This window comes from Triticum urartu, chromosome 2A, assembly GCF_056163025.1.
Source record: "Triticum urartu cultivar PI428250 chromosome 2A, HENAU_Tu73, whole genome shotgun sequence".
Taxonomy (NCBI): Eukaryota; Viridiplantae; Streptophyta; class Magnoliopsida; order Poales; family Poaceae; genus Triticum; species Triticum urartu.
This window is the reverse complement of record NC_141874.1, coordinates 720,666,894-720,680,770: the sequence shown is the minus strand read 5'-3', so window position 1 is coordinate 720,680,770 and position 13,877 is coordinate 720,666,894. Positions and strand designations below refer to the sequence as shown.

The 13,877-nt window shown below is 49.1% G+C and overlaps 2 protein-coding genes across 2 annotated transcripts; one reads left to right on the top strand and one right to left on the bottom strand.

The window, feature by feature from the left end:
* Positions 1-58: 58 nt before the first annotated feature.
* Positions 59-1,959, bottom strand: LOC125540085 (uncharacterized protein At2g39795, mitochondrial). The gene is made up of 2 exons (XM_048703663.2): positions 1,334-1,959; positions 59-348 (listed from the first exon to the last, which is right to left on the bottom strand). The coding sequence occupies exons 1-2, from the start codon at positions 1,849-1,851 to the stop codon at positions 189-191; spliced, it is 678 nt and encodes a 225-aa protein (XP_048559620.2). The 5' UTR covers positions 1,852-1,959; the 3' UTR covers positions 59-188.
* Positions 1,960-12,572: 10,613 nt separating this feature from the next.
* LOC147987134 (glutathione S-transferase T3-like) lies at positions 12,573-13,171 on the top strand. Its single transcript, XM_087542289.1, has 2 exons — positions 12,573-12,851; positions 13,079-13,171. Exons 1-2 carry the CDS (start codon positions 12,573-12,575, stop codon positions 13,169-13,171), a joined length of 372 nt encoding a protein of 123 aa, XP_087398415.1.
* Positions 13,172-13,877: the final 706 nt, after the last annotated feature.

Sequence of the window (13,877 nt, the reverse complement as noted above, 5' to 3'; positions counted from 1 at the left end):
CACAACACATTCAATACCTGGAAATTCTGTTGACATCCAGTGTTTCAAAGATGATCTTCCCTGGATCACATTGTGCACGTTGCATCTGAAAGAGTAAGGACTTGCTGTCACAACATCCCAATCCGTTTGTGTAACCTTCGTAAAACACCAACTACCCATCTAACTGAAAAGTGCCTAGAAAATGGCGTCTACTTCTTGAGATAACACTCGATGTTTTTCAGCCACCCTACAAGCTCTGTCTGCTCCTTGTTTTCCATGTAAGTGTGCAGGTATGCTGCTAGCTCATCATTCACCCCTCTCTGCTCCAGGTAATCACGCACTGCAGTTTGCATCTCCTCATCTAACTCCCTGCTAATTGGAATGACCAGCAAGGCAAAAAGCATATTAACATCCCATAATGCCAAGAAGGAAGCGCAACTCAAAAGAGATCGTAATGTTAAATGCTATACTGTATGTGGAAATTCAAAGAAACAGTCCTGGGTTTTAACCAAAATAGCACCAGTAGCAAACGAGGAATATAAGATCCTTTTGCAATAATAATTTGTATCAAAATGAATGATGAGGAGCCAGCATTGTCATTCAGCTGCTAATGTATCAGAAATTTGCAACTGCTACATTACAACTAGTGCTAGATTACACCACTTTCTTGAACCAGAAATGCATACTGCTCTCTTGGTTGAATGTAAGGAGCCAGCATTGTCTTTCTTCAGGGGTTTTGGAGCAATTCAACTCGTGCAAGCGACATGCATTATTCATCCAGAAACAAATTTGATCTGATTTCCCTTAACACAGAACTGAAATTGGAGGAAAGTTCCATCCATACCCGCCAAGCCCGAGCATTTCATCTATCACATGATTACTTTTCCAGTCCGATAGTCACCACTAGTGTGGGTAAACAGGGAGCATGCTTGTATATGTTTTTGCACTTAAAAATTCTTTGACAAAATAACATATGTAAATGTTTGATGCTATGTGCATTGGATTGTGTGTGTGCAAAATTGTTCATTTCGCTGGCCTGTGCAAAAAGAATTAAGCCTGGTAAACAAAAAGTTGTTATATTACCCCTTCACAATTGTGATTGTTCATTGTTTGGCAGGACAACAAACTACAATTATGCACAAGAGGTCCGGGAGCCAGAAATCCTGGTCGAGTTTCTTTATAAATCATTGGTGCACTGCTAACCATACAAAAGTAGCATTGCAAGAACATGAATAATTTTTTGATTTTAACAACTCAAGCACTCTAAATACGACTGTAAATAGTAGTGTCAATATGACTACGCAATGCAATATATTTTCGTTAAAAATCTAGCACGAGGTTGAGTCAGGGTCACCTGAACTGTCGGCCCATGTATTGCTGCTCCGGCGCTGGCCCGCTGAGGCGGACGGGGAAGACCCTCTCCACGTCCATCTCCTCGGGCCAGGCAGAGCACTCGAACTTGAGCGCAAAGTCAGGCCGCGCGGGCTTGGTGACCTCGACGTGGACGCTGATGTGCATCCTGTCCTGTGGCCCGCCGTCCTCGGCGACCACGCCGGAGCGGGTGGGCGCCACGGCGCCGTCGACCATCGAGGCATCCACCCTGACCTCCTCCTCCTCCCCCTGCTCCCCGAACGCGCGGCGCAGGCGCACCCACTGCTCGCCGGGACGGTCGTCGACGGCGAACGGCGCGGCGGAGGGCGGCAGCGGCGGCGCGGGCTCGGGGCTGCAGGAGGAGATCTCGGAGCGGATGGAGCGGAGGAGGCGGTCGAGGAAGACCGAGCGGCGCATGTCGGACATGTACGGCCGCGAAGGGACGAGGCGGGGGGCGACCGCCTGGAGGCGGGGCCGGAGGTGGAGCAGCCGCCGGGCCATGGTGCCGGAGGTGGACGGACGGCGGCCGCCGGCGTGCCTCGGGTTTTGGGAAGGGTTTCGGAGAAAGACGGCGCCCCTTGGGGCGAAGCCGGCCGGGGCAATGATGGAAAGAAAGCGCCGTGGGCCGGAGATGCGTGAGACTATGGGCCTTCCTTTTCCCCGGCAGCTTGCAGCCCAGCTTCGCAGGAGCGCGGGCCATCCTTTGACGGGCCGGGTAACTGGGCTTCGCTTGGCTGTTTTCCTCAGAAAACCAAATCTTCACATGATTCTCAAAAAAAATAAAAAATCTTCACATGGCTGTGTAGAAAAACAAACTTATCATAGAGAGAAACTTCTGTATGGCTAGCTGTTTGTACCGTATGCTGCGAGACAAGAGGACGGGGTACAGTAAGGAACGCCATGAATCCTGCTCCGAGGGACGGCCGGGCATCTGCACGACAAGCTGCGTGCGCCGTGTTCAACGAGGCGAAGACGATCGCGGGGTACAGTAAGGAAGAACTCGCACCAATCACTCTTCTATTGCACTGTCCCTGCATTTGTGCGCGTCGACAGTGCAATAGAAGCAAGGACTCGAGCTCCACTCCCTCTGTCCGGAATTACTTGTCGTGAAAATGAATGTATCTACTTACGACTTGCGACTAGTCACGTAAATAAACCCACTGAGAGAGGCAACCGCTCTTGGTAGAGTACTGGCCCGTAGGCCGTAGCTACGCTCGCAGTAACTTGCGTTGGCTCGTCCGAAGATGCTTCCCTGATACTCCACCGACGGCGTCGTTTCAATTCAAAGGGTATCGTTATAAGATCACATCGTACGTGCGCGCTGCGTGCTTGCGTCTCTTCTGAGAGGGCAGAGGAGAGGCCTGCTGTGACAACATCCCATTTGTTCGTGTTAAATGATCCCTGCACTGCAACCATCGTTGGTGCAGGAAGAGAAGTAGCACCGCAGCAGCAGGGCATCACCGTCGTGTTGCGCATCGCATTGATCAGGAGACGCTGCGGTGCCAGGGTGAGATAGGCCATGGAGTAGATGGGTGGGCTGGTCGATGGTGAATGCATGCACGGGGAGGGGAGCGCGTGCTGTTGCAGCATCAGCAAATTGACCTCCACGCGCCGCTGCCGCTGATTCCTGCGGTGCCGGTGGGGTGGGGTGGGGGCGGATGGCACCGGACCGGAGACAGGCCCGCGTGCACGCAACGCCGCCGGCAGCGGCGGGCAGAGGCATCCGGCAGCTGGTGCTCCTCGCTCCTCCACCCAACACTCGCGTGCGCGCGCTCGCTTACACTCGACCAGATTCAGAGATGTGCGGCTATCCTCTTCGGTCAGAGTTTTTCCGTAAAGGAGCCGCGATTCTGATGATGCATGCACAGAGCACAAGTTGACGACCGAAAAGGGAGCGCTTCTCTTCTTCTTCTTCTTCTTCTTCTTCTTCTTCTTCTTCTTTAGCATGAATGAAACGCCCAAAGCACGGCGGAGATAGGATGGAACTCGATGCAAACCGATCATGCACCGCCGCTGTCGACAAGAAGGGAAGAAAAACCGTCCATGATCTTACACGTCACGATGCCCACGCTAGGCCGATTCGCCTCCATCGTTTGCCCGGCGATCGGGAAATAATCGTGTTGATAAGGCACGCATGGACGTCACCGATACGCCGTTCCCGGAGCCTTGTATTTGAAGTCGACATGTGCGTTCCACTAGGCCTCTCATCCCAACGATTACTACGCTCTAAAGGCCGAAAGCTGCGATGGCGCGGGCAGATTATTGGCGCGCGATTGCCCGGGAATCCATTATGATCAGCGCAAGGTATCGTACTACTACAAGATGGTATCTTTTCCTTTGTTTGTGCGGGAAGATGTCCATGCCGTTACTGAAACTGACGGGTTTGTGCTTCATCTGCACGATGGCGGGTTTCTATCCAAGCACGTATCTTGATTTGGCAACAAAAATCATGCTTTGTCGTGGACAGGGATCGGTGCCGGTGGTCCCCAGCACCAACGAAACCAACACACACCCGTTCTTTGGCTGCCATGATAACGCCATCATGCAGCTCACTGCTGCACAAGTTTACTACATTATCCACCTGCGTGCAGCTCTAAGCCTGTGATATTGTTGTTATATGATGATTGCTCCACCTATAGATCTTGATCGCGTGTTGGGTTTCTGTTGGCGGCAGGCTACTAGGTGCAGGCTACTAGGTTTCTTTTTGAAAAAACTAGCATTCTTTTTTTAGGCACATATGCTAAGCATTCTAGAGTATTATGAGTAGGTCTGCTTTTTCTTTCCATCAGATTAGATAAAAAATCTCAACATTCAGTGTCACGTCATTGGTCATGCCGCGACATGCAAGAAGAAGAAAAGCGTTGGCTCAAAACAAGAACTGAACACATTCACGTGGGTACGGCATGTGATCTCGGGTAGACACACGGCGCTGATTGGTGACCACTCTTATAATTTACAGGTGCACTTTGGCCGTAGCCATCTCATCCCTGATCAATCGATCCGATCGATCCTGTTTGCAATGACACGGTAAGTCATCTGAAAGCAGGGACATGGCCACCTTCACATCACATGCTTCTGTAGCCGCATCACTCTGATTTCTCTCATTTTTATCACTAGTCACCGCCACGGCACTGTTGGTACCTTCACACGCCGTGCTTAACGCCGGCCGTGCGTGCGTACGTACGCATACGGAGTTGCAGTTACGTACTACGTTGCCAAGATTTTGCGCTAGGCTTTAACTTTTGCATGTGGCTTTGCTTGCGGTAGGAGACTCTCGTCTCATCAGTATCAGTATCAGTGTGGGATTTGTAGGAAAAACAGGGTGAAAGTTGCTCCAGCCCATGCCACTAGCATGCATGCGGCATGCCTTGGATGCTTGCGCGGTGGACGATCACCGTATTGATTACCGGCCAAGAACCACTAGGCTGGAGATTGAGCGACCCGTGCTGCTAGCATTGGGCTCACCCTGATAGATCAATCCCACCCAATTCTCACCCTGTGTGTGTAGCTGCGTGATCGGAAGCGCCGACGGCGGCGATCTGCTTTGGGGCGGCGTTGGTGGCGGCGTTCGAGTCCGTGGTGGCGCTGGCGGTGGCGATTCATTCGCCTGCGGACCAGTGGGGCGAAGTGTTTACCGGAGAGCATTTCTCTGATGGTAATTTTTCACGTTCATCGCTGGTTTGTGCGGCTCGGGCGGCGTGCATCGTGGCGGCGGCTGGATCTGAGAGGCACGAGTGGTTGCTGGTACTCTGGTGGTAAAATTTCCTCCCTCCTCCTCAGATCAAGGCGATGAGGCGCGCAGGAAGACAATAGATGACGCGGACGGGCAAGAGGTTTTGTCCATGAAGGACGTATTTGGTACACTGCAACAGGACTCAGCAGCTCTCCATTGTGACGTATCTAACTTGCAACAGGAGGTATCATCTATAAGTTCCAAACAGATTGTTATGTGTAACCAGATTGAAGTTGTAGAACAGGCAGCGTTACAGCTAGAAAAACAATTATCAGCTATGAACAATGTGTTGCAGTCATTAGTTCCAAAAACCGCTGAGGAAAGGTAACCAGTTGCAGAAACAAGTACCAGCAATCCAGTAATCTCCAACCCAGTGAAACCTGCTCCGGGGTCATGATGTCGAGCTCGTTGCAATAGTGCAAATACATGATATTTGAATTGCCAACAAAACCTTCAACCTTGTCCGCCAATTGGCAAGCGATCCCAACTCCTGATTAAAAAAAAAGCCCCATATCGGCTTCGTTTGCCTTGGCGGTGTTCTTTGGATCCATGCCCCTACAGCAAGCCTCGTCCAACTACACAAATATAACATATGTTAGTACAAACTAGATAAAATATCTACACTCTAAATACTATGCAAAACTAGTTAACTGCCAATACAAATAAACCAGTACCGTGGTACCCCAACTCGGTCCATGTTCCCACCCAACAAATAACTTTAACCACATAAAGGAAGCGTTCACGCCCGTGCCATTAGAGAAAAGACTCCAGCTGACTACATACCACAAGTATGCCCTGCAATACTGTTGCACCCTTTCATCATCATCATCATCCAGATAGTCCCTAAAGTTCGGAGCAATCTGAAACGTCTCCAACGTATCTATAATTTTTAATTGTTACATGCTATTATATTATCAACTTTGGATGTTCATGGGCTTTATTATACACTTTTATATTATTTTTGGGACTAACCTATTAACCTAGAGCCCAGTGCCAGTTTCTGTTTTTTCCTTGTTTTGGAGTATCGCAGAAAAGGAAAATCAAACGGAGTCCAATTGACCTGAAACTTCACGGAACTTATTTTTGGAAAGAAAGCAACCGGAAGACTTGGAGTCCACATCAAGGAAGCTTCGAGGAAGCCACGAGGTAGGGGGGCGCGCCCACCCCCCGGGCGCGCCCTCCACCCTCATGGGCCCCTCGTGGCTCCCCTGACGTACATCTTCCTCCTATATATCTCCATATACCCTAAAACGATCGGGGAACACAATAGATCGGGGGTTCCGCCGCCAGAAGCCTCCGTAGCCACCGAAAACAAATCTAGACCAGTTCCGGCACCCTGCCGGAGGGGGCAATCCCTCTCCGGTGGCCATCTTCATCATCCCGGTGCTCTGCATGACGAGGAGAGAGTAGTTCTCCCTCGGGGCTGAAGGTATGTACCAGTAGCTATGTGTTTGATCTCTCTCTCTCTTGTGTTCTTAATTTGGCACGATCTTAATGTATCGCGAGCTTTGCTATTATAGTTGGATCTTATGTTTCTTCTCCCCCTCTACTCTCTTGTAATGGATTGAGTTTCCCCTTTGAAGTTATCTTATCGGATTGAGTCTTTAAAGATTTGAGAACACTTGATGTATGTCTTGCCGTGCATATCTGTGGTGACAATGGGATATCACATGATTCACTTGATGTATGTTTTGGTGATCAACTTGCGGGGTTTCGCCCATGAACCTATGCATAGGGGTTGGCACACGTTTTCGTCTTGACTCTCCGGTAGAAACTTTGGGGCGCTCTTTGAGGTTCTATGTGTTGATTGAATAGATGAATCTAAGATTGTGTGATGCATATCGTATAATCATACCCACGGATACTTGAGATGGCATTGGAGTATCTAGGTGACATTAGGGTTTTGGTTGATTTGTGTCTTAAGGTGTTATACTAGTACGAACTCTAGGGCTGTTTGTGACACTTATAGAAATAGCCCAACGGATTGATTGGAAAAAATAACTTTGAGGTGGTTTCGTACCCTACCATAATCTCTTTGTTTGTTCTCCGCTATTAGTGACTTTGGAGTGACTCTTTGTTGCATGTTGAGGGATAGTTATGCGATCCAATTATGTTATTATTGTTGAGAGAACTTGCACTAGTGAAAGTATGAACCCCAGGCCTTGTTTCAACGCATTGCAATACCGTTTAAGCTCACTTTTACCACTTGTTACCTTGCTATTTTTATATTTTCAGATTACAAAAACCATTATCTAACATCCATATACCACTTGCATCACCATCTCTTCGCCGAACTAGTGCACCCATACAATTTACCATTGTATTGGGTGTGCTGGGGACACAAGAGACTCTTTGTTATTTGGTTGCAGGGTTGCTTGAGAAAGACCATCTTCATCCTATGCCTCCTACGGATTGATAAACATTAGGTCATCCACTTGAGGGGAATTTGTTACTGTCCTACAAACCTCTACACTTGGAGGCCCAACAACGTCTGCAAGAAGAAGGTTGTGTAGTAGACATCACAATCCAATGATAACTTGCACCGATGAACTTCCCTTGCACCCCCGGCTCCCTCCTGATGAGTCCCACCATAGTCTCACGCCATTCCTCGGAATCTGTGCTCAAACAAATAGACTCTCCTTTGATGGGATGTCCAGTGATCATTGTAACATCCTGCAAAGTCACCATCATCTCTCCAGCAAAGAAGTGGAAAGTATGTGTCTCAGGGCGCCATCGATCAACGAGGGTCGTGATCGCACCGGGGTTCATCTTCGGCATCGAACGAGTCACGAGTGATATAAGTGGGAGAGACCTAGTCTTCCGGATATACTCTGTGTATCGTTCAGCATATTGCATCTTGTCATATCGTTCGTCATATTGCATCTTGTCATATCGTTCGTCATATTGCATCTTGTCATGAACCACATCGGATAAGTGAAGCTGATAGAAAACCCTTCTTTCTTCTGCCATGTACCATCCATGATGAAATAGATCGTAAGATGGATGGATAAGAGAAGCCATCCTACAAAATAACAATGCATATTTTAAGCCTCCTTGTCATTTGTAAATATCCGATGTAGTGAAAATACAAATATACACACATGTGCAAATATCTATACCCATACAACAAATGGATACATTAAAATGCAAATATATACCTAAGCCAAATCATCCATACATGTGAACATGCATACACACATTTGCAAACAACCTTAGTATTCCCTATGTCAAATTTGCTACAAAGAATAACCCATACATAAAAACTAAAAAAAACTACTATAAGTACCAAATCCTAATCATACCATACAAATCCCTACCCATACATTTCTAAGACAAGTACAAATATCAAGAAATTTTGAAAAAGAGGACGAACGGGTTTTCTACGCATGGTGTCAATGCAAAAAAAAAAACCAATAAAAAGAGGAGAAACTTGGGGGGGGGGGGGGGTGCCTTGAGGATTGGGAGGGGGAGAAGATCCACCAGCTTTCCCCTTCAATATGTTGTTTTTCACCACGGATTTGGAGGGGAGAAGGGAGGGGCGACGAGCTGGGGGAGACAGAGCACGAACAAAGAAAGAGTCCTCTAGCTCGGGTTCGTAGTGACTCGCGTCGGCCTGGGGGATTTTTCCATAGAAGGGGCATGGCACCCCGGCCTAGGGCGTCATGGTGCCCGGCATAGCGCCCCCGTCTGGGGCATCATGCGCCCACAGATGGGCCAAGCCATAGCCAACGTGGCAGGTCAGCGCCGTTGCATGACGCCCTTGACTAGGGCGTTATATAATCTAGCATGGCGCCCCGGATGCGGGCGTCATGCGGGAAGGGCCATTTTGTGGGAAAAAAAAATCTGACAATGGGTTCATTTGTGTTAAACTTTGCCTGAAGGGCCAGTGTTTTTGTTTTTCTCCGACCAAATTCAGAGATGTCCGGTTATCCTCTTCGGTCCGAGTTTTCCCGAAAAGGAGGCGCGATTCTGATGATGCATAGAGCACAAGTTGATCGACCGAAAGAGCGGGAAATTGTTCAGCAGGAAACGCCTAATTAAAGCACGGCGGAGATAGGATGGAACTGGATGCAAACAGATCATGCACCGCCACTGCGGAGAAGAAAAGAAAAACATGCATGATCTTGCACGTCATGATGCCCGGCGATGGAGAAATAATCGTGTTGATGACGCACACATGCCGCCGCCGGTGCCTTGCATTTGAAGCCGACGCGTGCATTCCACCAGGCCTCTCATCCATCCGGACGTCTCTGCACGCGGTTCAGTTTCAACGCGCTCCAAAGGCCGAAAGCTGCGACGGGGCGCGCAGATTATTGGCGCACGATTGCCCGGGAATCCATCAACATGTTATTGCATTATAAGATATCGTACATTATGGTGTCTTTTCCATTGTTTGTTAGAGAAGATATTGATGGCGTTATTGAAGCTGACGGATTTGCGCTTCATATGCACGATGGCGGGTTTCCGTCCAAGCATCTCGATTTGGCAACAAAATCATCCTTTGTCGTGGACAGGGATCGATGCCATGCCAGCGGTCCCCAGCACCAACGAAACCAACACCCGTTCATTTCTTTGGCTGCCAGGATAACGCCATGATGCACTTCACAGGCGCACAAGTTTTACTACATTATCCAGGTGCGTGTAGCTTTAAGCTTGTGTTGTGAACTTGTGATATTGTAAGATAGCTCCACCTATAGGAGTAGTGCTCTTTATTTTAGGTTCTTGATCGCGTGTTGGTATTTTGTTGGCAGCAGGCTACGTGCGTAGGGTTTCTTGATTAACTAGTTGCACAGTTTTGTATTGTTGTCTGGACATATGCTAAGCATTGTAGAGTATTATGAGTAGGTCTGCTTTTGCTTTCCATCGGTCTGGACAAAACATTCAGTGTCACCTCATTGGCTATGCCGCAACATGAAAGAAGAAGAAGAAAAGCATTGTCTCAAAACCAAAAAAAGGACCACGCAGTAAAACCAATACTCCCTCCGATAAAACATTCAATGTCACCTCATCGGTTTTACTAGCTCAAAACCACGACACTTATTTTAGCTAGAAGGGAGAACGGATCACATTCACGTGGGTACGGCGTGCGATCTCAGGTACAACGACGTTGCTGATTGGCTACGATTCTTAATTTACAGGTGCAGTTTGGCCGTAGCCATCTCATCTCTGATCGATCGATCGATCCTGTTGTAATGACACGATAAGTCATCCGAAACTGAGAGCAAAGGCCTTCACATCACATGCTTCTGTAGCCGCATCACTCTGGTATTCTCTCTACTCACTAGCTAGTCACTAGCCACTCTCCTCCCACGGCACTATTGGTACTCTCTCTCGAGTACTACCTTCACACGCCGTGCTTTAATAAGGCCGGCCGTGCCGTGCGTACGTACACATACGGAGTTTCAGTTTTACGTACTACGTGGTCAAGATTTCGCGACATGTAAGTTAAAAGCGGCCCGGCTCGTAGCGTTTGGCTTTCACTCTGTCCATGTGCCGTTCGTTGCTTGCGGCCAGGCAGGAGGCTCTCGTCTCATCACTTCCATCAGCATCGCTGCGGGATTTGTCAGAGGAAAAGGAGGGTGAAGAGGTTTGAGGCCATGCCGCCATGCATGCCTTGGATGCTTGCACGACGGACGATCACCGTATTGATTACCGGTCAAGAAGCACCAGGCTGGAGATTAGACTGCTACTGCCCGTTTTGACCCGTATACTAGTAAATGCTTGCGTGTCTTCCGGTGCCATGTCATGTCATGTTTGAACTTGGTGGCCATTTCGTGCCAGAGCCGGGCGGAGTGCCTGGGTTAGCATGATCGCCGGACTAGTACTGTATCAAGGGATGCGCATGAATGCAGCCAAAGATTTAGCAGGATGACAAGGAGCCCACGGCCGGTCAGTACTCAAATTATTGGTAGTGTATCAAGCACGTACTTTGGTGGTTTGGTTACGTCGGCGATGATGCTGTTGTGGTCGCCGGCGGCAGCGGGAGCCGAACGGGGGCGGAGCTGCCGACGCGGCCGGCGAGGGAAAGGGAGCCGATCGATCGCGCTCGCGCGCGGCGCTGTGAGGCGTACAGCGTGCCGCCGTGCCGACGCGACACGATCACGAGGCTCGCCATCGCGTCTCGCCGTAAGTTGGCGTGATTGTGATTGTGATTGCGATCGCTGCGCCACACGGACCAACACTCGTGATGCAATTTTTTTTTTGAACACAAGAAAACTTTATTGACTTTATCGTGATGCAATTTATCGTACCCGAGTACGCTAAGTACGTACTCCTGCTATATTGCACTACCGGAGTGCATCAATGCACGGTTTGGGGTACTCCCTCCGCTCCTTCTTACTCTACATATTAGAATTTTCTAAAGTCAAATTTCACAAAGTTTGACCGTATTTATATGAAAAAATATCAACATCTGCCATGTTAAATTTATACAATATGAAACTTTAAGTCATAACGCATCTATTGATATTGATTTTAGATTGTGAATGTTGATACTCTTTTCTATAAAGTTGGTCAAACTTTACGAGTCTTGACTTTAATCAAATCTTATATGCGAAATAAAAAAGACCGAAGGGAGTACATACGGACTCCATTCGGTCTCTGCCGACGCATGCTCGGGGTAAATAATCCTACTACTACTACCGGAGTACTAGTCTCTATGGAGGTGTTGCACGCAAAAGATTGCCGTTGAACTGAAAGAGCACACTCCTATTGGCTAGCTAGCTACTGTGCTCGCGGGAAGGGAAACCAGCGAAAACACGGGGCCGCAGCTTTGGGAGCGTAGCCAGGGCGAAAATGGACAAAACTGACCTCGAGTCGCAAAAATTTCACAAACTAAATCATAGGCCAAACAAATTCATCCAGCTAACTCTTTTGTGTAGTGCCCAATAGACGAGGCCGTGACGGACGCCACCAAACGAGCGCACCCACGGTACTGACGGCGTCGTGGCCGGAGCCTTACAAATTTTCGTACTACTACGCCGCCAAGCAGCTCGCAATCCCCACCGGTATGGTTCCTTACATCGTCGATGTTAACGCGCCGCCGCTCTTCTTAGAGTATTCCTTGTCGTCACTCGTCCGGGCGAGGACGACGGGCGGAGAGCAGATGGGTACTCGCACGGTGTTTGCTGCAATGCTGAGAGCGGGGGAGCCGGCGTACGATGCAGACAGGGAGATGCTCGAGATCATCCACGACGGGTGCGAGAAAGGAGGAGGAGGCTACGAGGACAGGCAAGTGGAAGACTCGGATCCAACCGAGTCTGGCAACTACCAGCAGCAGCAGTCCTACACCCAAACGGCCACGAAACTGTCCTACATCCAGACGGGCGATGGCACACAACAACAACAACAACAACAACAACATTGGGCCGCCGGATAGCAGCACCCGAAGAGGGGGTGGAGGGGGGAGGAGAAGGAGGATGGCGACGACGATGATCTGGATGATATAGTCGACAATCCGGAGAAAAAGGGTAGAGGACAAAGCTTCAACATGGGGGAGGACGAGCTGCTGTACGACACATGGTTGGCCACTAGCCTCGACCCCGTCCATGGCATGGAGCAAAAGGGCACAACCTTTTGGAGAAACATTCACATATGGTTCCATGGGCACAAGCATTTCACGCCCTACTCCGACGAGTTAATCTGCAACCGTGAGTGGAAGTCCCTCAACTATCGATGGTACCCCATCCAAGAGGCCGTCTCCAAGTATTGTGGGCACTTGAAGCATCTCATCGCACGGTGGTCTAGCGTTGCACAAATCACCGAGCAAGTAAATTGATCAGTAGCCGTATATGCTCTAGTTTTGTTAATCAATAGCCAGATATGCTCTAGTTTTGTTGATCAGTACTGGATATGCTCTAGTTTGCTGATCACTAGCCAGATATACTCTAGTTTTGTTGATCGCTAGCCGGATATGCTATGCTTTTGTTGATCATTAGCTGGATATGTATCGTTTTGTTGCTCACTAGACGAAATGACATTGTTTCACTTTTACAGACTACTTGTGCTTGTGTGGTGTACAAGAAGTTAGAGAAGAAGTCCTTCACCGTCATGCATTGTTGGTTGAAGTTAAATGAGCAGCCGAAGTGAAACCTTTTCATTGCCAAGACCGTCGCCCAAGCCAACGAGGATGAAACCAGTGACCCTACAGACCCAGCCCAAGAACCGCCGAAGAAGGTTAGGAGAAATATGTGGGGCAAGAAGTGGGAGGAGGAGAGGGCATAGCAAGAAGGTGCGCCAGCCAAGCTGACGGAGAGGTTCGAGGAGATCTTGGCAAAGAAGCAAGAGGCATGCGTGAGGCACTCGGACATCAAGGAGGAGCAGAAGGTGGAGAGGTTCAAGCAGTTGATGGATGCGACGGAGAAGAAGATAAAGCTCAAAGAGAGGAGGACCATGATTGAGGAGAGGAATGTGGCGCTCGAGGAAAAGAGGGTGAAGATCGCTGCAAATGCGGAGGACGCCAAGATATTGACCTTGAATATCGACTCTTTGGATGCCGACACTAAAATTATCGTGTAATCGTCCGCTATCAGATGCTGGAGCGGCAGAAAGATCATTTGGCGGCGATGCAAGATGAGGACGCGACATAGGCGGAGGTGGACGCGGACGCGGAGGCTGCCTACGCAGAAGCGACGACACCTCTTGACCGGGAAGCATCTTGTTGGGATGGTCGGTACGGCACGGCAGGAAAGCATGGACTGTCGGACTGATGTTCTTTTGGATTCAGACATGTAAAAATCTAAGCATATTTGCCTCATTTTGGTTGTGATGTGGAATGCGATCCGGTGCGGGTGTG

What these genes read in the sequence shown, in the direction of transcription:
- LOC147987134 (XM_087542289.1), top strand. Translation starts at nt 12,573, where the DNA reads ATGGGGGAGGACGAGCTGCTGTACGACACATGGTTGGCCACTAGCCTC. An exon ending in TTGCACAAATCACCGAGCAA is followed by an intron (nt 12,852 to 13,078) that starts GTAAATTGATCA and finishes TCACTTTTACAG; the next exon opens with ACTACTTGTGCTTGTGTGGT.
- LOC125540085 (XM_048703663.2), bottom strand. Translation starts at nt 1,851, where the DNA reads ATGGCCCGGCGGCTGCTCCACCTCCGGCCCCGCCTCCAGGCGGTCGCC. An exon ending in TACATGGGCCGACAGTTCAG is followed by an intron (nt 349 to 1,333) that starts GTGACCCTGACT and finishes TCCAATTAGCAG; the next exon opens with GGAGTTAGATGAGGAGATGC.